Source organism: Pleurodeles waltl, chromosome 3_1 (assembly GCF_031143425.1).
Source record: "Pleurodeles waltl isolate 20211129_DDA chromosome 3_1, aPleWal1.hap1.20221129, whole genome shotgun sequence".
Lineage (NCBI taxonomy): Eukaryota > Metazoa > Chordata > Amphibia > Caudata > Salamandridae > Pleurodeles > Pleurodeles waltl.
The window spans coordinates 924,511,907-924,535,195 of record NC_090440.1 but is presented as its reverse complement, the minus strand read 5'-3'; the positions used below and the strand labels follow the sequence as shown (position 1 = coordinate 924,535,195).

Sequence of the window (23,289 nt, the reverse complement as noted above, 5' to 3'; positions counted from 1 at the left end):
GAATTGACCTAAAGCAGGTTGTCTCTTGCCTCACTGAAAAATATCTCATCTCACACCCTTCCTGTGCCTCCGCACCAGTCAAATCCACAGCTGGCTTAGCCACTGCTCCAGTCTTTTTTCAGCGTTTACCCTCACCCTCTACTTGAGCTCATTTTCTCCTTTAGTCTTAATTGATACAGCTGAACAGATAGTCACTCTGGTATGTTTGGAAACAGCCTACAATGTATGGACTGCTGAATGCTAGCAAACCACCTCAAACTGAAAGCCTCAAAATCTAGACACTAGAATGCAGTAAACGTACTGGATATCATCTTTGAATCACTTTGCCTTAAGAACTAAACTGTCACCATCTCACTTTAAGAATTGAGGAATTTAAAATTAATTAGGAGCCCAATCCTTCGCTCACATATCAAATAAATTAGTCCAAAGTAGTAAAGGCTTCTACATGATGCACATTTTGCACAACTTGGCTTCTCTACAAATGCATGTCACTATCACATGCTTGTGCTAACAAACTTTACTTGGAATATCTCTGTTAATACTTTGAAGATAACAGATTCAGATTGTGTCTGCTTATCAATCTACATGTCCTGACTTTCACCACACAAGTCACCAAAACCACATGCTGGATTCTCGTTGCAAGTAACTTTACCTTAAAAGTAATATGCATCGCCCTTAGAGCAATTCATAGGGTTTGGCCACCGTCCTTTCAGCAGATACTCCACACATTTCCCAACAAGACTGCTGTGCTCTAGACTGATCATTCTCTTGAACATGCCACCCCTCAAAAAACCGAAGGAAGCTTATTCCCTACAGTTTTATGAGCTCTGGAAGTCGATCCCTGGACAATGAGAAAAATCAATAGTTGCCTTGACTTCTAGAGGGCATTAAAACCTGGCTCTTCCGGTACACATTATTACATAATGATCAGCTATAAAATATGGAAAGTAGGTTATGCACAAATGGTTTATTCTCACTTTCTGTGACCTTCATGCTTATGTTCAGTGAGGTACACTTCACCATGTTTGAAGCATGTCTTTGAACTTTACAACCGTAATGTAACATGTATATTTGTAAAACACATTCATTCCCCTTAGGGCTTCAGAAGTTCCATTGTTATCCATTCTTTACCAGCTGTCTTACCAGTGTAGCATGCAGAAAGAAGGCAGAGCCAATCTCTGCCTTAACATGATTAAATCATTTTTGGGTTCTCTGTGTGTCACCCCGAAATCCCATTGGTGCCTCTCAAAATAATTAGTCTATCAAGGGGTATTGTGGATTTCAGCACCACAAAGGTCTTCACTCCTCCAAAGAAGTTAACTGTCATCAGCCAGAGTCTTTCCATCCTTTTTCTCAGCCTTTTAATGGTGGACCCAGACACACTCAGCATTTTGGTGAGATGGCTCTTTGGCTTCCCCATCTTAGTCACAACTTTTCAAATTGACTTTTCTATAGAGAATCTGTATGTGTGGCAGCTGGCAGTTCTATAACAAAGTTTAGTATAAGAGAAAATGGGTAGGGCACTTCTGTTGCGGCTTGGGAAGAAAGATCAACTTGTTCACTTATTCAGTAGATGATCTGACTTTTGTTATCTTCCGGCTCAATCTGAAGTGCAAGTACACACATGCATAACCCAGTTAAGGCTATTGGCGCAGGTGGAAAAAGACCTGTGATGTCATTCTTCCCAACCAAGCACCACTTACTGGGACTTTGCACACATTTCCTCCAATTAAGCTTGCTGAAACGGATCCCGGCATATAACTGTTAAGGGTTTTGACCTAATTTACAACAAGCTTTTCCCTTCTTGGGCTATTTAGTTTCCTTTGCAAGCACTATGTGGTTCATAACTGTACTTCATAACTGTACACTGTATTCCCACAGGACAAGGTTGGCTGGAGTATTTGCGTGACATTATCCTAAACATTCTATGACTACTCCATTTAAATTGTCCTCCACTCTAGAAACAGTCATCTATTTCTCGAGATATAACCACTTTCTTTCTCTCCACATTACTCACTTTTATTTTCTTCCTTTCTATTCTTTCACCCTCTCCTGCCCCTCACAGCACGTGAAACTGGATCATCTTCTGGTAATTGTGTTATATCATAACTGAATACATACAAACACACTATTTCCCAAACTACAGGCTTCCACAACCAAAGAGATATTGCACAAATGCACTTAACTATGCTACCTCGATAGATCTAGGATTAGGTGTAGTGTTCAGCTTTTCATTACTCAAAACTGACAAGCGGCTTCAAAGGCTACACAGTGCCTGTTAACCCGTTAAGTGCAGGCGTCGGCCACTGTCACGACCCGTGGCCGACACCAGGGTGGGGGTTAGAAGGGAGACACGGAAGCTCTTCTGTCTCTCCCCCCACGTGCCCCTTTGTGACGTCAGCGCGCCGCGAGGCACGCTGACGTCACGTTGTTTGGCGTGCTGATGTCACATTGTTTTCCTCCGATGGGGAAAACTGCCCCAAACGGCCTTCCTCACATTCGGGAATATATATATATATATATATATATATACATGTTCGATGGCATGTGTAGCTGCAGATACACATGCTGTGCACATCCCGCCATCTAGTGTTGGGCTTGGACTATTACAAGTTGTTTTTCTTCAAAGAAGTCTTTTCGAGTCACGTGATCGAGGGACTCCTCCCATTTCGGCTCCATTGCACATGGGCGTCGCCTCCATCTTAGATTGTTTTTTTCCCGCCATCGGGTTCGGACGTGTTCCTTTTCGCTCCGGGTTTCGGGTCGGAAAGTTAGTTAGAATCTCGGAAAAATCATCGGTATTGTTTGCGTTCGGTATCGGGTTAGTTATAACAGATCGACACCGACTTTTGAAGAGCTCCAGTGGCCCTTTGGGGTTTTTTCGATCCCCCGTCGGGGCCTTGTCGGCCCGGCCACGTGTCTCTTCAAGGCTGATGGAACGGACCCCATTCCGCTTCTGCCCAAAATGCCATAACAAGTATCCATATACAGATCAGCATCTGGTCTGTAACTTGTGTTTGTCGCCAGAACACAAGGAAGATACTTGTGAAGCCTGTCGAGCGTTTCGGTCCAGGAAGACACTAAGAGACCGAAGAGCAAGAAGACTGCAGATGGCGTCGGCGCCGACAGGACAAGGGCGTTTCGAGGAGGAAGAAGAAACCTTCACCATCCAGGAATCGGACTCTGACGAGCTCGATCCCGAAGAAACGCCGAAAACCGTGAGTAAGACGTCGAAACATAAAACTCACGAGAAGACCACAAAAGCCCAGGGGACGCCACCGCCAACAGGCCATGGCTTAACCCGAAAAATAGGTGACGGAACATTGGCACCTAAAAAGGGCACGCTGGTGTCGAAGTCATCCGACTCCGGTCGAGATAGCGGCTCCGAGCAATTTCGCCACCGAAATAAGTCGCACAGAGAGACAACGACGCCGAAAATAAAAAAGGTTTAGTCGGAACCGAAAAAAGTAGCTGAAAAGGTTTCGATACCGAAACAACATCCGGCCTCGGAACCAAAATCAAGTTCCTACACAGAGGAACAAGGACTATCCTCACAAATGAAAATACATAGATTTGGACAGGAATTGGAGACAATGGAGCCAGACTACACCCAAAGAAGGCTCCACATCCAAAAAGAAACGGGGAAGATCAGCACTCTCCCTCCTATTAGAATGAAACGCAAACTTGCCTTCCAGGAGAAAGACAAGCAGCCACAGGCAAAGGTGGCTAAACAAGTAAGCCCGCCACCGTCTCCACAACGCTCGCCGCAACCATCACCGGTAGCCACTCCACCTATGATGCAATCCCCGACTCATACAGGGATGAGTCAAGATGACCCTGACGCGTGGGATCTTTATGATGCGCCAGTGTCAGAAAATAGTCCTGACTGTTATCCAGCTAGACCGTCGCCACCAGAAGATAGTACAGCCTACGCACAGGTGGTGTCGAGGGCAGCGGCATTTCATAATGTCAGCCTGCATGCAGAGCCCATTGAAGACGACTTTCTATTTAATACACTGTCGTCCACACACAGCCAGTACCAGAGTCTCCCCATTCTACCTGGAATGCTAAAACACTCCAAACAAGTGTTTGAGGAGCCTGTAAAAGGAAGGGCCACTACTCCAAGAGTGGAGAAAAAATATAAACTGCCACCAACAGACCCCGTGTACATCATACAACAGCTAACACAGGACTCAGTTGTAGTAGGGGCAGCTCGCAAGAGAGTGAACTCACATACTTCAGGAGATGCACCACCTCCAGATAAAGAAAGTCGAAAATTCGACGCAGCAGGGAAAAGGGTGGCGGCACAGGCAGCAAACCAGTGGCGTATTGCAAACTCACAGGCTTTGTTGGCCAGATACGATAGGGCTCATTGGGACGAAATGCAACACTTCATAGAACATTTGCCCAAGGAGTTCCAGAAGAGAGCACAGCAAGTAGTAGAAGAAGGACAGAGTATCTCCAACAATCAGATACGGTCAGCAATGGATGCGGCAGACACAGCTGCTAGAACTGTCAACACAGCAGTGACAATAAGGAGACATGCATGGCTGCGTACATCAGGATTTAAACCAGAAATACAGCAAGCTGTGCTGAATATGCCATTTAACGGACAGCGGTTGTTTGGGCCGGAGGTGGACACTGCTATCGAAAAACTTAAGAAAGACACTGATACGGCCAAAGCCATGGGTGCACTCTACTCCCCACAGAGCAGAGGCACATTTCGAAAAACACAGTTTCAAGGGGGGTTTCGAGGGCAAAGCACAGAACCCACAACCTCACAAACAAGGCCCACTTATCAGAGCCAATATCTGCGGGGAAGTTTTCGGGGACAATATAGAGGGGGACAGTTCCAAAAAAGTAGAGGGAAGTTCCAAAGTCCCAAAACTCCACAAAACAAACAGTGACTTACACGTCACAAATCCCCAACACGTAACACCTGTGGGGGGAGACTAACCAAGTTCTACAAACAATGGAAGGAAATAACAACAGATACTTGGGTATTAGCAATTATCCAGCATGGTTATTGCATAGAATTTCTTAATTTCCCTCCAAATGTCCCACCGAAAACACACAATATGTCAAAACAACACATAGACCTTCTACAACTGGAAGTACAAGCGTTGTTACAAAAAGAAGCAATAGAATTAGTACCAGTTCATCAGAAAGGAACAGGAGTTTACTCTCTGTACTTTCTCATACCCAAAAAGGACAAAACTCTAAGACCTATATTAGATCTCAGACCGTTAAACACCTACATCAAATCAGATCACTTTCACATGGTGACATTACAGGACGTAATCCCATTGCTCAAACAGCAAGACTACATGACAACACTAGACCTAAAGGATGCATACTTCCATATACCGATACATCCTTCACACAGAAAGTACCTAAGGTTTGTATTCCAAGGGGTACATTACCAATTCAAGGTGTTGCCATTTGGGATAACAACTGCGCCAAGAGTTTTTACAAAATGCCTGGCAGTGGTAGCTGCGCGTATCATAAGACAGCAAATACACGTGTTCCCATACCTAGACGATTGGCTAATCAAAACCAACACGCAAAAAAGGTGTTCACAACACACAAAGTATGTTATCGACACACTCCACAAACTAGGTTTCTCAATCAACTACACAAAGTCGCACATTCAGCCGTGCCAAACACAGCAATACTTAGGGGCGACAATCGACACAACAAAAGGGGTTGCCACTCCAAGTCCTCAAAGGGTACAAGCTTTTCACAAGGTAATACAGGTCATGTATCCATAACATAAAATGCAGGTCAAGATGGTAATGAAACTACTAGGCATGATGTCCTCATGCATAGCCATTGTCCCAAACGCCAGATTGTACATGCGGCCCTTACAACAGTGCCTAGCATCACAATGGTCACAGGCACAGGGTCAACTTCTAGATCTAGTGTTGATAGACCGCCAAACATTCACCTCGCTTCTATGGTGGAGCAACATAAACTTAAACCAAGGGCGGCCTTTCCAAGACCCAGTACCTCAATACGTAATAGCTACGGATGCCTCCATGATAGGATGGGGAGCTCATCTCAATCAACACAGCATCCAGGGACGATGGGACACTCAGCAAAGACAACTTCACATAAATCACTTAGAACTACTGGCAGTTTTTCTAGCGCTAAAAGCATTTCAACCCATAATAAGCCAAAGACACATCCTTGTCAAAACAGACAACATGACAACGATGTATTATCTAAACAAACATGGAGGAACACACTCAACTCAGTTGTGTCTTCTAGCACAAAAAATATGGTATTGGGCGATTGACAACCACATTCGCCTAATAGCACAGTTTATTCCAGGGATTCAGAATCAGTTAGCAGACAATCTTTCTCGGGATCATCAACAGATCCACGAATGGGAGATTCACCCCGAAATACTAAACACTTACTTCCAAAGATGGGGAACACCACAAATAGACCTATTTGCAACAAAAGAAAAGGCAAAATGCCAAAACTTCGCATCCAGATACCCACAAGATCAGTCTCAGGGCAATGCGTTATGGATGAGTTGGTCAGGGATATTTGCATACGCTTTTCCCCCTCTCCCACTCCTTCCATATCTAGTAAACAAATTGAGTCAAAAACAAACTCAAATCATACTAATAGCACCAACTTGGGCAAGACAACCTTGGTACACAACACTACTAGACCTCTCAGTAGTGCCTCATGTCAAACTACCAAACAAACCAGATCTGTTAACTCAACACAAACAACCGATCAGACACCCAAATCCAGCATCGCTGAATCTAGCAATTTGGCTCCTGAAATCTTAGAATTCGGACACTTAGACCTTACACAGGAATGTATGGAGGTCATAAAACAAGCTAGGAAACCAACCACTAGACATTGCTATGCAAATAAGTGGAAAAGATTTATTTATTATTGCCACAATAATCCAATCCAGCCATTACACGCATCTGCTAAAGACATTGTACGCTACTTACTACATTTGCAAAAGTCAAAGCTAGCTTTTTCATCAATTAAAATACATCTTACCGCAATTTCAGCTTATCTGCAAATTACACACTCAACTTCATTATTTAGGATACCAGTCATTAAAGCATTTATGGAAGGCCTAAAGAGAATTATACCACCAAGAACACCACCAGTTCCTTCGTGGAACCTCAACATTGTCTTAACTCGCCTCATGGGTCCACCCTTCGAACCTATGCACTCATGTGAAATGCAATACTTAACATGGAAGGTTGCATTCCTAATTGCTATCACATCTCTAAGAAGAGTAAGTGAGATACAAGCATTTACCATACAAGAACCATTTATTCAGATACACAGGCATAAAGTAGTCTTACAAACAAATTCTAAATTCTTACCAAAAGTCATATCACCGTTCCACTTGAACCAAACAGTAGAACTACCAGTGTTCTTTCCACAGCCAGATTCTGTAGCTGAAAGAGCACTACATACATTAGACATCAAAAGAGTGTTAATGTACTACATTGACAGAACAAAACTAATTTGAAAAACAAAACAATTATTTATTGCTTTTCAAAAACCTCATACAGGAAATCCAATTTCTAAACAAGGCATTGCTAGATTGATAGTTAAGTGCATTCAAACCTGTTATCTTAAAGCAAAAAGAGAACTGCCTATTACACCAAAGGCACACTCAACTAGAAAGAAAGGTGCTACCATGGCCTTTCTAGGAAATATTCCAATGACCGAAATATGTAAGGCAGCTACATGGTCTACGCCTCATACATTTACCAAACACTACTGTGTAGATGTGTTAACGGCACAACAAGCCACAGTAGGTCAAGCAGTACTACGAACATTGTTTCAAACAACTTCAACTCCTACAGGCTGAACCACCGCTTTTGGGGAGATAACTGCTTACTAGTCTATGCACAGCATGTGTATCTGCAGCTGCACATGCCATCGAACGGAAAATGTCACTTACCCAGTGTACATCTGTTCGTGGCATTAGTTGCTGCAGATTCACATGCGCCCACCCGCCTCCCCGGGAGCCTGTAGCCGTTTAGAAGTTGATCTTGAACATTTGTAAATATATTACTTTAAACTACATTATGTACATACGTATTCACTCCATTGCATGGGCACTATTACTAGCTCACAACTCCTACCTCACCCTCTGCGGGGAAAACAATCTAAGATGGAGTCGACGCCCATGCGCAATGGAGCCGAAATGAGAGGAGTCCCTCGATCTTGTGACTCGAAAAGACTTCTTCGAAGAAAAACAACTTGTAACACTCCGAGCCCAACACTAGATGGCGGGATGTGCACAGCATGTGAATTTGCAGCGACTAATGCCACAAACAGATGTACACTGGGTAAGTGACATTTTCCATATATATATATATATATATATATATCTTTCGGCTCCATTGCGCATGGGCGTCGACTCCAATTTAGATTGTTTTCTTTCCGCCATCGGATTCGGACATGTTCCTCTTCGCTCCGTATTTCGAATCAGGAAAGTTAGCTAAAGTAATGAAAATTTGACGGTATTGTTCTCATTCGGTACCGGTTTAGTGTTAGTGTATCAGCACCGACATCAAGACCGCTTTGGCGGTCCTTCGGGGCTTCCACTCTTCATTGAGGCCTCGTCGGCCCAACCACACCCGTCATCCCAGACTAATGGGCCGGACCCCCTTCCGTTTCTGTACTAAGTGTCACGCAAAGTATCCTTATACAGACCAGCACTGGGTCTGTAACCTGTGTTTGTCACCCGAACACAGAGAGGATACTTGTGAAGCTTGTCGAGCGTTTTGATCGAAGAAAACCTTGAGCGATCAACGCGCAAGAAAGACTGCAAATGTCGTTGAAACGGAAAGAACAGCTTGACGTAGAGGAGGAAGAAAGAATCTCCATCCAAGAAACCGACTCGGATGAATTCGACAGCGAACGACCCTCGACGGTGCAACAAACCGTGAGTAAACCTGCCCCATCCCAAACTCAGGGTCACACCAAGAAAATTAAGGCCATGGAGACGCCACCGCCAGCAGGCCATGGCTCAACCCACCGAAGGGAAGGTGACCAGACATCGGCACCGAAAAAGGCCAAAGAGTTGCCGAAGACTTCCGACTGCAGTCGAGATTCCGGCACTGAAACATTTAGACACCGAGGGATCGAATCGAGCAAACCCCGTAAAAGCTCCTGGAAACCGAAAAAGACTATCTATTACATTAGAAACTTTGGTACCGAAAAAAGGGGCCTCGGTGCCAAAACAAACCTCATATACTGAGGAGCAAGGGCTTTCCATGCAACTCAAACAAAGACATAGATTTGAGCAAGAGTTGGATATAGAGGAACCTGACCAAAGACAACCGAGGTTACATATCCAAAAAGAGACTGGTAAAATTCAAACTTTACCTCCACTCAAACACAAAAGAAAACTTGCATTTCAAGAAACAGAAATGCAACCAAAGGCCAAAGTAGTTAGAGACATGTCACCAACACCACAGGTCTCACCACAACCATCCCCACTGCACTCACCACAATTGTCACCAGTGGGAACACCAATAATGCAGTCACCCACACATACTGGGATAACCCAAAATGATGCTGATGCATGGGATTTATATGATCCACCAATATCGGATAACAGTCCAGAGTGTTATCCAATCAAGCCGTCACCACCAGAAGACAGTACTGCATATACGCAAGTACTAGCCAGGGCAGCTACGTTCCACAACGTAGCAATGCACTCTGAACCAGTGGAGGATGACTTCCTTTTCAGCACTCTGGCATCCACCCACACATCCTATCAAAGCCTGCCAATGCTACCGGGCATGCTCAAGCATGCACAACAGGTCTTCCAAGAGCCTGTAAAAGGAAGAGCTATCACGCCTAGGGTCGAAAAGAAATACAAACCACCTCCAACAGACCCAGTGTTTATAACACAACAGCTCACACCGGACTCAGTGGTTGTAGGGGCAGCAAGGAAGAGAGCGAACTCTCAATCGTCAGGGGATGTTCCACCACCTGACAAAGAAAGTCGAAAATTTGACACAGCAGGCAAGCGAGTGGCATCACAAGCAGCCAATCATTGGCAAATTGCAAATTTGCAAGCCCTACTTGCACGCTACGACAGGGCACACTGGGACGAGATGCAAGACATCATACAGCACTTGCCCAAGGAGCACCAAAAATGTGCCCAGCAAGTAGTTGAAGAGGGACAGGCCATATCGAACAATCAGATAAGGTCCGCATTAGACTCTGCAGATACAGCAGCACGGACTGTCAACACAGCTGTAACGATTCGCTGGCATGCATGGCATGCGGAGTTCTGGATTCAAACCAGAAATTCAACAAGCGGTACTAAATATGCTGTTTAACCAACATCAGTTGTTTGGGCCGGAAGTCAATACTGCCATCGAAAAAATGAAAAAAGACTCGGACATTGCCAAAGCCATGGGCGTGCTCTACTCCCTACAATTCAGAGGCACTTTTACGAAACCACAATTTAAAGAGGGTTTCGGCAACAAACATCTGAACCTTCCACCTCCCAAACAAATCCCACCTATCAATCACAATACCAAAGGGGGGGAGGGGCGGGGGGGTGTGGTGGTTTGTGGTTCCTATAGAGGAAAATTCCCACGAGGAAGAGGGAAATTCCAGCCTGCCAAACCAAGCCCTAGCAAGCAGTGACTCCAATGTCACAACACCCCAACACTTGTCACCAGTAGCGGGGGGCTAACCAAATACTACCACAGTTGGACACATAGTACCACAGACACATGGGTCCTATCCAACATGGTTATTGCATAGAATTCACAAAATTCCCTCCAAATGTGCCACCAAAACCACACAGACTTTCTCCACAACACTTAGACCTATTACATCATAACAGATCATTTCCACATGGTAACACTTCAAGACGTAGTTCCCTTACTAAAAAAGGGGGAATACATGACAACACTGGATCTCAAGGATGCGTATTTCCACATACCCATCCATCCCTCTCACAGGAAATACCTAAGGTTTGTAATTCAAGGCAAACATTATCAATTCAAAGTGCTGCAGTTCGTGATAACAAAAAGCCCCCAGAGTATTTACAAAATGCCTAGCCGTAGTAGCAGCTCACATAAGGAGACAGCACATGCACGTATTCTCATATTTGGACGACTGGCTAGTAAAAGCCAACACAACAACAATGTCAATTTCACACGCAATACATCATAGAAACTATACACAAACTAGGGTTTTCTATAAATTACCAAAAATCACATCTGCAACCATCCCAAATACAACAATACTTGGGAGCAACACTCTACATACAAAAAGCAATTGCCACTCCAAGACCACAAAGAGTTCAATCGTTCCAAAATGTAACATCAAGCATACAACCAAACCAACACTACACAGTAAGTTTTTGTAATGAGACTGCTAGGCATGATGTCCTCATGCATAGCCATTGCCCCAAACGCAAGACTACACATGCGGCCCTTACAACAGTGCCTAGCAAAACAATGGACGCAAGCACAGGGTCAACTACAGGATCTAGTGTTGATAGACCGCCAAACACACTCTTTGCTTCAATGGTGGAACCCTATAAATTTAAACAAAGGGCTGCCATTTCAAGACCCAGTGCCTCACGCCATTATCACAACAGATGCTTCCGTGGTTGGGTGGGGAGCACACCTCAAATATCACAGCATACAAGGTCAATGGGACAATCGACAAAAACTACTTCACATAAATCACTTCGAACTGCTAGCGGTATTTCTAGCATTAGAAGCATTTCAACCACTAATAGCCCACAAACACATTCTTGTCAAGACAGACAATATGACAACAATGTATTACCTCAACAAACTGGGGGGGGGACACACTCGTCACAACTGTGTCTATTGCACTGGGCAATTCACAACAACATTCGCCTAATAGCACAATACATACCAGGCATTCAGAATCAGTTAGCCGACAATCTCAGTCGAGATCAACAGCAAACCCACGAATGGGAAATACATCCCCAGATCCTACAGGATCACTTCCACCGCTGGGGGACACCAAACATAGATTTATTTGCAACAAAAGAAAACGCAAAATGCCAAAACTATGCGTCCAGGTACCCACACCCTCAGTCCAACGGCAATGCTCTATGGATCGGCTGGTCAGGGATATTTGCTTACGCTTTTCCCCCTCTCCCGCTCATTCCTTATCTGGTCAACAAACTGAGTCAAAACAAACTCAAACTAATACTCATAGCGCCAACCGTGGTACACAACACTGTTGGACTTATCAGTGGTACCCCACATCAGACTACCAAACAGACCATATCTGTTGACACAACACAAACAACAGATCAGACACCCAAATCCAGCATCGCTCAATCTAGCTCCTGAAGTCTTAGAATTCGGACATTTAAACCTTTCACAAGAGTGTATGGAGGTCATTAAACAAGCGAGAAAACCTACAACAAGACATTGTTACGCAAACAAATGGAAAAGACTTGTTTGCTACTGCCACACTAATCAAATTATGCCACTAGACGCGACAACACAAGACGTAAGTTATTTATTACACTTACAAAAATCTAATCTAGCTTTCTCTTCCCTTAAAATCCATCTCACTGCAATATCTGCCTATCTGCAGATTAAACATACAACATCGCTTTTTAGAATACCAGTTATTAAAGCATTTATGGAAGGACTAAAAAGAATCATACCCCCAAGGACACCACCAGTGCCTTCGTGGAACCTTAATATTGTATTAACAAGACTCATGGGCCCACCATTCGAACCCATGCATTCTTGTCAAATCCAATTTCTCACTTGGAAAGTAACCTTTCTAATAGTCATCACATCACTTCGAAGAGTGAGTGAAATACAAGCATTTACTATTAAAGAACCCTTTATTCAAATACATAAACATAAAGTAGTTCTCCGTAAAAATCCAAAATTCTTACCAAATGTCATATCACCATTCCATCTAAACCAAACTGTGGAACTCTGTCTTCTTTCCACAACCAGACTCAGTAGCTGAAAGGTCCTTGCATACATTAGACATAAAAAGAGCACTAATGTATTACATTGACAGAACGAAACAATTTCGTAAAACAAAATAATTGTTTGTAGCTTTCCAAAAACCTCACGCAAGTAACCCTGTATCCAAACAAGGCATTGCCAGATGTATAGTTAAATGCATTCAGACCTGTTACCTTAAAGCTAAAAGAGAATTACCCATTACACCAAAGGCACATTCCACTAGAAATAAAGGTGCCACAATGGCTTTTCTTGGAAATATACCAATGACAGACATTTGTAAGGCAGACACCTGGTCTACGCCTCATACATTTACTAAGAATAACTGTGTAGACGTGTTAGCAACACAACAAGCCACAGCAGGACATGCTGTATTAAGAACATTATTTCAGACAACTTCAATTCCTACAGTCTAACCACCGCTTTTGGGGAGAGTACTGCTTTGTAGTCTATGCACAGCATGTGTATCTGCTGCTACACATGCCATCGAACGGAAAATGTCACTTACCCAGTGTACATCTGTTCGTGGCATGAGAAGCTGCAGATTCACATGCGCCCTCCCACCTCCCCGGGAGTCTGTAGCTGTTTTTTTAGTTGTATGAAAATTGTAAATATGTAAATAAATATTATTTTAATATACACTAAGTACATACATTACTACTCCATTGCATGGGCACCTAGTATACTCACAACTCCTGCCTCACCCTTTGCGGGGAAAGCAATCTAAGATGGAGTCGACGCCCATGCGCAATGGAGCCGAAAGGGATGAGTCACTCGGTCCCGTGACTCGAAAAGACTTCTTCGAAGAAAATCAACTTGTAACACTCAGAGCTCAACACTAGATGGCAGGAACAGTGCACAGCATGTGAATCTGCAGCGTCTCATGCCACGAACAGATGTACAATGGGTAAGTGACATTTTATATATATAGATCTCTCTGTAGATATATAGATCTCTCTGTAGATATATCCATGTAGATAGATATATCTATCTATATATATATACATATATATATATATCACTTTTGTCAATGCATGTGTGGTTTCCCTGGGGGCTGCGATCGGCCCCCAGGAAAACCAGACCCACAAGCAATGCACATACTTCAACTGACACATTTCAACTGTAGCTTTTAGGCAGCAATAAAAAAGTCAAGTAAGTCTTGTGACTATGTTTCTGCTACAAAATGATCAGACTTTTGTCTAGTGGCAGTTTTAGTGCCATAAAGAAGCACAGAAGGTTTATATGCCTACTGCAAAGAGCAAATCTGTGTTTTATGTAAATAGCTGAGTACATTAGTAAAGTCAGCCACTACCTGCGCTATAATACAAATGAAATGTATGTGCGGTGTGGGGGGGTGGCTATGGAGAAATGAAGAGCACGTTTGCTGTGTGGTATTGAGGGAATCCGAGGAGGAGGACATGGGAGTGGGAGCACCAAAAATGATTGTTGGACTGGGCGCAGGAGGTGCTAAAGACTGTGACAAAGGTATGTGACAAGGTGTTTGAGTGTCTTGAAAGAACGTGCTGATTGAGGGAAGAAGTGCAGGTAAGGTGGCCTCTACTGTTGCACGTATCACACACACACACACACACACACACACACACACACACACACACACACACACACCAGCAATTTTGTGACTGTCTATGTAGGCTAGTGTTATAGAGCAACAGTTTAGCCAATGGCAGAGATGGCATCTTGATGGATGACTGCTGCTGACGTCGTCACTCGGGTTATAGAGGACAGCACTGACATAGGATCAGAGACTGAGACAGCAGGTACTGAGACAGCATCTGAGGGATAGGACAATGGCGCAGACTCGGGGAGTGATTTTTCAGTTGGAGGAGTCCCATTAGATAACTCCTTCCAGTAAATTGTGAGGGAGGTGATGAAGACAGTCCTGTTGTCCCTTCGCAAGCACTGTCTGTGCAATGGGGCAATAGTGGGTTAGCCCAACCCAGAGAGCAGGTGAATGCCGGGGCAAGCACAGAGAGGGTGCTCTCTTGGGAGCTCCCCAATTTAGTTCAGCCCCAAATTCCACTGCCCAAATTGTATTGTGTAGACATCAAAATTATCTATCGCAAAACAAACTGGTTTTGTAAGGCAGGCACATGTATTTTTGGTCCTGGGTTCGGCAGCCATATAGGGAAACATACTAAACCCAAACATTTCTGGAAACTAGACATGTGGGGGAGTCCACAGAGGTGTGACTTGTGTGGATTCCCCAAAGTTTTCATACCCAGAATACCCTGTAAAGCTGAAATGTGGAATAAAAGCTCTATTTTTCTTGCATTAATGTCACACAAACTACAGGAGTATGCTGCAATCCACAAAATTCCTACCACCCAGTGATTCCTCACCTCTCCTGATAAAAATACTACCCCACTTGAGTGCCTATACCTAGTGCCTGCGTAAGGAATGGATCACCCCAGGGTCAACAGTTGCCTCATGTAAGTACCAACATTGACCGTTGTGTGATCTATTTCTGTTGCAGGCACTAGGCCTACCCACACAAGTGAGGTACGATTTTTATCGGGAGACTTGGGGTAATGCTGGGTGGAAGGAAATGTTTGGCTCCTCTAAGATTCCAGAACTTTCTATCACCGAAATGTGAGGAAAAAGTGTTTTTTTCAAATATTGAGGTTAGCAAAGGATTCTGGGTAACAGAACCTGATCAGAGCCTCACAAGTCACCCCATCCTGGAATCCCCTAGGTGTGTAGTTTTCAAAACCGTGCAGGTCTGCTAGGTTTCCCTAGGTGCCAGCTGAGCTAGAGGCCGAAATCCACAGCTAGGCACTTTGCAAAAAACAGCTCTGTTTTCTTTGTGAAAATGTGATGTGTCCACGTTGTGTTTTGGGGAATTTCTTGTCACGGGGACTAGGTGTAACCACACAAGTGAGGTATCATTTTTATCAGGAGACTTGGGGGAACGCTGGGCGGAAGGAAATTTGTGGCTCCTCTCAGATTCCAGAACTTTCTGTCCAAGTGTTTTATTGGCCACATTTTGAGGTTTGCAAAGGATTCTGTGTAACAGAACCTGATCAGAGCCATACAAGTCAGCCCATCCTGGATTCCCCTAGGTGTCTAGTTTTAAAAAATGTGCAGGTTTGGTAGGTTTCCCTAGGTGCCGGCTGAGCTAGAGGCCAAAATCTACAGCTAGGCACTTTGCAAAAAACACATCAGATTTCAATGTAAAAATGTGATGTGTCCATGTTGCCTTTCCTGTTGCGAGCATTAGGCCTACCCACGCAAGTGAGGCGCCATTTTTATGAGATGACTTGGGGGAACACAGAATAGCGCAACAAGTGTTATTGTCCCTTGTCTTCCTCTACATGTTTTCCTTCCAAATGTAAGACAGTGTGTAAAAAAGACGTCTATTTGAGAAATGGCCTGTAATTCACATGCTAGTATGGGCACCCCGAAATTCAGAGATGGGCAAATAACAACTGCTGCTCAATACCTTAGCTTATGCCCATTTTGGAAGTACAAAGGTTTTCTTGATAACTATTTTTCACTCTTTATATTTCAGCAAATGAATTGCTGTATACCCAGTATAGAATGAAAACCCATTGCAAGGTGCAGCTCATTTATTGGCTCTGGGTACCTAGGGATCTTGATGAACCTACAAGCCCTATATATCCCTGCAACCAGGAGAGTCCAGCACACGTAACAGTGTATTGCTTTAAAAAATCTGACATTGCAGGAAAAGGTTACAGAATAAAACGTGGAGAAAAAAGGCATTTTTTTTAAGCTCAATTTCAATATTTGTTTATTTCAGCTGTTATTTTCTGTAGGAAAACATTGTAGGATCTACACAAATGCTGAATTCAGAATACTTAGCTTTCCGGGATCCAGTGTTTGTTTCACACCCATTCCGGTCACTAACTGGAAGGAGGATGAAAGCACCAAAAATAGTAAAAATGAAGTATGTCCCAGTAAAATGCCAAAATTGTATTGAGAAATGTGGTTTTCGGAGTCAACTCTGCCTGTTCCTGAAAGCTGGGAAGATGGAGATTTTAGCACTGTAAGCCCTTTGTTGGTGTCATTTTCAGGGGGAAAAAAACACAAGCCTTCTTCGGCAGCCCTTTTTTCCCCATTTTGTTTTTGTAAAAAAACTAAATATAAGTTGTATTTTGGCTAATATCTTGGTCTCCTCCAGGGGAACCCAGAAACTCTGGGTACCTTTGGAATCCCTAGGATGTTGGAAAAAAAAGGACGCCAATTTGACGTGGATAGCTTATGTGGACAAAAAGTTATGAAGGCCTAAGCACAAACTACCCCAAATAGCCAAAAAAGGGCTCAGCACTGGGGGGAAAAAGGCCCAGCAGCTAAGAGGTTAATTTACATCATTTAGTTACCTAGTACTCTACATGGTGCCAAGCACCCCACTTTGGCTAAGTCTGCATTTGCAGCATTCTCCAGGCATGTAACTGTCATACATATGGTGTGCAGCTACTTCAGGTAACACAATGCATTCTGTCGTCATCACTCTCTCGAGTCTTCCTTCCATGGCAATGCAAATTTTGGCCCAGAATTTCCAACTAACCTACTCCTAAGGTGCCAGAAACAGCTATCTCGTTCTTCCTTTGTCATTGTCATTGGCATTGCTGTGGAATCTAGCAAAACTTTGACAAGGGGAAAGAGCAAGGACTTAACAGTATGGTAGTTACCTTTATGCGATCCTGTTGCTTTTACTTTGTGAATTATTTTCCTTTATCAGCATCTTCCCACTTCTCTGCCAAAATCATAAACTAGTTTCCTCCTTTTTTATATTTTTTGCTTACCACTGGAACAGACGGGAAGGGCGTCTCCTGTACCAGCATTTGCACCACTCACTGGCAACAATACCCATACATTGATACTGGTTAAAAGAATACAGCCAAAAAGTAAGAAATTTATCATAAAATGTTTTATCAGCGCCTTAATGGCTTTTTTCTTTTACCAGCTCCAATACTTTTGGCATTGGTAGCAGGAGAGGCAGCTGGGATCATGGAAAATATTAGTGATGATGTCATTGTTGGACGATGTCTTGCAATCCTTAAAGGAATATTTGGAAGTAGTGCTGTTCCTCAGGTATGTTGAGAATTTTCTGTGTTGTGTTTTCAGTAAACATAGTTATCATTGGCTCGTACATATGTTTAACATAGATGGGTTAGAAAACGAACTGTCTTCTGGTGAGGGTGTACATACACTTATATAGCAGAAGCCTCTTGATGCTTAATCCCAGAAGCTGCCGCAATCCAGTGTATGCAGGCACCATCTTTTATTTCAATTTTCCAAGGTGCAGATAATATTGCAACACAGATGTTTACACCTCATGTAATGTTTTATTTCGGTATGACTTCCCACGTTTTATTACTGTTCTTTACTCATGTGTTACTGATTGTTGGGAAAATACATTGGCCCCTGCGGTGCTAAACATTCCTTTTGCTTCCACTTGTATTTCACTTTCTTTTTTTTCTTCCCTGCTTTTTGAAATTGCTGTCAAACAGGGCTTTGGGCATCTTAGTAACTTTATTGAAGTCATGAACGTAGAATATTCCCACTTTGGTGCGGGGATCCATATAACATTCAATCCCATATAGGGGTTGCACAAATCATAGGGGTGAGACCTGCAATTATTTTTAAATGCAGTAACAACTTAGTCTTCATTATTATTAACAAATAATACTGATTTGCAGCTCCAATTGCTCGACCGCTTTGAATAGGGTCTAAAAGATGAAGTTGAACAAAATTAAAAAGTAGGCTGGTAGACACAATGTAGAGGGTTGCTGAAAATAACATGCCCTGTCACTTTAAGGAGCCCGCAGCTTCAATATCCCAGTGTGCCTGGTACTGGCAGTTGCCCATCAGCATTGGTTTTGTTTTCTGTCTTGTGCTGAGAGAATGTTTGAAACATTTCTGGTGGTTCCTCACTCTATTCTGCAAGGTTTTCTCCTCTGGATTTAAAATGCATTTTCTTAATTTGATCTTTTAGACTGTCTCGAGCATGTTGTAGAAAGTTGGCTCTGTATGCACTATTTCAAAGTAAGAAATAGCATGCAGAGAGTCCAAGGGTTCCCCTTAGAGGTAAGATAGTGGCAAAAAGAGATAATTCTAATGCTCTATGTTGTGGTAGTGTGGTCGAGCAGTAGGCTTATCAGAGGGTAGTGTTAAGCATTTGTTGTACACACACAGGCAATAAATGAGGAACACACACTCAAAGACAATTCCAGGCCAAAAGGTTTTTGTATAAAAAATATATTTTCTTAGTTTATTTTAAGAACCACAGGTTGAAGATCTACAATCAATACTTAAAATGAAAGGTACTTCACTTAGGTATCATAGGAACTTTGAATCAGCAAAATAGCATGTACAGTTTTGGCAAAAATGGCAATAAGCTATTTTAAAACTTAACACAGTGTAATTTTCAACAGTTCCTGGGAGAGGTAAGTATTTGTTAGTTTTGCAGGTAAGTAAACCAACTACAGGGTTCAAAGTTGGGTCCAAGGTAGCCCACCGTTGGCGGTTCAGGGCAACCCCAAAGTTACCACCCCAGCAGCTCAGGGCCGGTCAGGTGCAGAGGTCAAAACGCATAGGCTTCAATGGAGAAGGGGGTGCCCCGGTTCCAGTCTGCCAGCAGGTAGGTACCCGCGTCTTCGGAGGGCAGACCAGGGGGGTTTTGTAGGGCACCGGAGGGTTGGGGGGGGTCACAAGTCAGCACAAAAATTACACCCTCAGCGGCACGGGGGCGGCCGGGTGCAGAATGCAAACAGGCGTCGGGTTTGCAATGGAGTTCAATGGGAGACCCTGGGGTCTCTTCAGCGAAGCAGGCAGGCAAAGGGGGGCTCCACGGGGTAGCCACCACCTAGGCAAGGGAGAGGGCCACCTGGGTGTCGCTTCTGCACTGGAGGTCGGATCCTTCAGGTCCTGGGGGCTGCGGGTGCAGTGTCTTTACCAGCCTCTGGATTCCCTCTGCAGGCGTCACTGGGGGGGCTCAGGGGGGTCAACTCTGGTAACTCACAGCGTCGCAGTCGCCGGGGAGTCCTCCCTGTAGTGTTGTTTCTCCGCAGGTCGAGCCAGGGCCGTCGGGTGCAGAGTGGAAAGTCTCATGCTTCCGGCGGAAACGTGCAGTCCTTTAAAGTTTGTTTCTTTGTTGCAAAGTTGTTTCTTCTTTGGAGCAGAGCCGCTGTCCTCGGGAGTTCTTGGTCCTTTTAGATGCAGGGTAGTCCTCTGAGGCTTCAGAGCTCGCTGGACCCTGTGGAACACGTCGCTGTTGCAGTTTTTCTTGAAGGGGGAAGACAGGCCGGTAGGGCTGGGGCCATAGCAGTTGGTGTCTCCGTCTTCTCTGCAGAGCTTTCAGGTCAGCAGTAGGTTGTAGGAATCTATCTGGCTAGGTTCTGGGGGCCCCTAAGTACTCAATTTAGGGGTGTGTTTAGGTCTGGGAGTTAGTAGCCAATGGCTAGTAGCCCTGAGGGTGGATGCACCCTCTTTGTGCCTCCTCCCTGAGGGGAGGGGGCACATCCTTAATCCTATTGGTGGAATCCTCCATCTGCAAGATGGAGGATTTCTAAAAGTCAGTCACCTCAGCTCAGGACACCTTAGGGGCTGTCCTGACTGGTGGTTGACTCCTCCTTGTTTTCCTCATTATCTCCTCCAGCCTTACCGCCAAAAGTGGGGGCAATGGCCGGAGGGGCGGGCATCTCCACTAGTTTGGATGCCCTGTGGCGCTGTAACAAAGGCAGGTGTTACAGTTCCTGCAGGGGGAGGTAAGAAGCACCTCCACCCAGTACAGGCTTTGTTACTAGCCACAGAGTGACAAAGGCACTCTCCCCATGTGGCCAGCGACATGTCTGGTGTGTGGCAGGCTGGCAAAACTAGTCAGCCCACACTGGAAGTCGGGTATGTTTTCAGGGGGCATCTCTAAGATGCCCTCTGGGATGTATTTCACAATAAAATGTACACTGGCATCAGTGTGCATTTATTGTGCTGAGAAGTTTGATACCAAACTTCTCAGTTTTCAGTGTAGCCATTATGGTGCTGTGGAGTTCGTGTATGACAGACTCCCAGACCAAATACTCTTATGGCTACCCTGCACTTACAATGTCTAAGGTTTTGCTTAGACACTGTAGGGGCATAGTGCTCAAGCACCTATGGCCTCACCTATGATATAGTGCACCCTGCCTTAGGGCTGTAAGGCCTGCTAGAGGGGTGACTTATGTATGCCATAGGCAGTGTGAGGTTAGCATGGCACCCTGAGGGGAGTGCCATGTCGACTTACTCGTTTTCTCCCCACCAGCACACACAAGCTGGCAAGCAGTGTGTCTGTGCTGAGTGAGGGGTCTCCAGGGTGGCATAAGACATGCTGCAGCCCTTAGAGACCTTCCATGGCATCAGGGCCCTTGGTACCAGGGGTACCAGTTACAAGGGACTTACCTGGATGCCAGGGTGTGCCAATTGTGGAAACAAAGGTACAGTTTTAGGGAAAGAGCACTGGTGCTGGGGCCTGGTTAGCAGGCCTCAGCACACTTTCAAATCATTACTTGGCATCAGCAAAGGCAAAAAGTCATGGGGTAACCATGCCAAGGAGGCATTTCCTTACACATGTCCACTTTCTTTTTACACCTTCATCGACGTTGTAAAATATTCACGATTGCTGTCAAGGCAAAACACTATTCTTAGTTGGGACCTTTGATGTCAAAACACTTGACCTTGAAGCCCTCACGGCACTGCTTGATGCCATATCGCTCGCCATCAAGAAGGATAACAGTGTGTTCGTCATCAGTGTTTTTTCACTCTCCATTGTACGTCTGGCTCCTCCTCTTTTGCCGAAGAACACCCATCTACCACCAAAGCCTCCTCTGTTAATTGTTTCAGCTGAGGAACCTCTTCAGCAACCTCTAGTTCATCCGCCTAAAGCAATTATGGTCTTGAAGCATTCCTCTGCATCTTCGATCAGAAAGTTGCCTGTCCTAAAAACAAAATAAAAAAACTGCCTCCTAGAACTTAACATTTTCAATCTCTGTGTGTTCAACAGTTACATTTGCCTTCTTCTCCAAATGCAGAACATACAGAGTAAGTGGTTCAATAGAGGCACACAGAAAAAAAGTCTCTTTCACCCTTTACCGAAGACATGTTGGACTCATACTCCTCTTTTCTGCATCAGCTCATCACCAGTAGAGGTCATTACCACATTTCATGATGTCCTAGTATAGGTAGCATCAAAAAGTAACATTCCTTTGGATGCCATGAGGGTATACATATCAGTGGTCATCGAGACACTTCAGCCACAAGCTTCAACTATGTTTTTTAATCATGTGGTCCCAGAGTTGCAGAGCTTGCTGAAGAGAAGCTACTAACTCCAGCAGCCACAAAAGCTGTTACCTCGAGGCTCATTTAGAAATGTAAGCATTGGATCGGGGTCCCATCTACCCACATCAGAAACCAAAACTAAATTTGGTAATCACACCTGCCATTGGAAAGAAGCACACATCCTTTCCTTAAACATAGTCCCTCGTGACGGGGACTATAAATGTATCAATGTGGCTGGCAGGAAGATTTGCGGTACCACTGCTACAGCCCTTAAAGCGACCGCCACAAAATCACCTTAGAAAGATACAGTATAATGATGTAGGACTGCTATTAATGTTTGCTGACAACCTCCCTAAAGAAAGGAAAACATATTTAATGGAAAATTCTAGAAGTATCACAGCTCTCTAACCAGATCATCAGTGACTCATAGAAGAGGGAGAGGAGGGGAGTGGTTCAGCAGATTGTCTTTCTGAATTCTGACATGGCCCTTCATTGTGAAAGCCTTCTTGGCTATGCAAAAAGCCAGAGGTCTGGGTCAAAATGATGAACCTGCCTTTCACAGGACCATCCTTGTACAATGAGATGCACATAAGTGAAGCAGAGTTTCTTAAAACTGTTGCCCTAGAACAGAAAAAAGTTGTTCAAATCAGAGTTCCAGCACTGAGACAGAGTTCAAGGCATGTGGTTGAAAAGTTGAAAGCGTGTACCATATCAGTATGCTGAAATTGATAACAGTCCATCTACCTTTCAAGTCTTTCTTGCCGCCTGACAAACAAAATTCTAATAGGGACAGACAACCCAATCACACTGCATCACATGCAAGGTGGCACCAGGTCTAGGGACCTTTTTCTAGAATCCTAGTCAAATGGAGATTGTTTCTAGCAAGGAATCTACCCATTCAGACGATACATCTTCCAGGCCTGCAGAACTCCCAAGCATATGATGTTAGCAAGTATTTTGTACAATATCACAAATGGGTCTTGAACCACCTGCTTTAAGA

At 44.2% G+C, this 23,289-nt stretch overlaps 1 protein-coding gene across 3 annotated transcripts in view; it reads left to right on the top strand.

The window, feature by feature from the left end:
* The window catches only part of KDM1A (lysine demethylase 1A), a 590,627-nt gene that overhangs the window by 469,115 nt on the left and 98,223 nt on the right, over window positions 1-23,289 (top strand). For all 3 annotated transcript variants that reach the window (XM_069223917.1, XM_069223918.1, XM_069223916.1), the window contains one exon: window positions 17,944-18,071. In XM_069223917.1, the coding sequence (XP_069080018.1) occupies window positions 17,944-18,071 (128 nt within the window). The remainder of the gene's footprint in view (window positions 1-17,943; window positions 18,072-23,289) is intronic.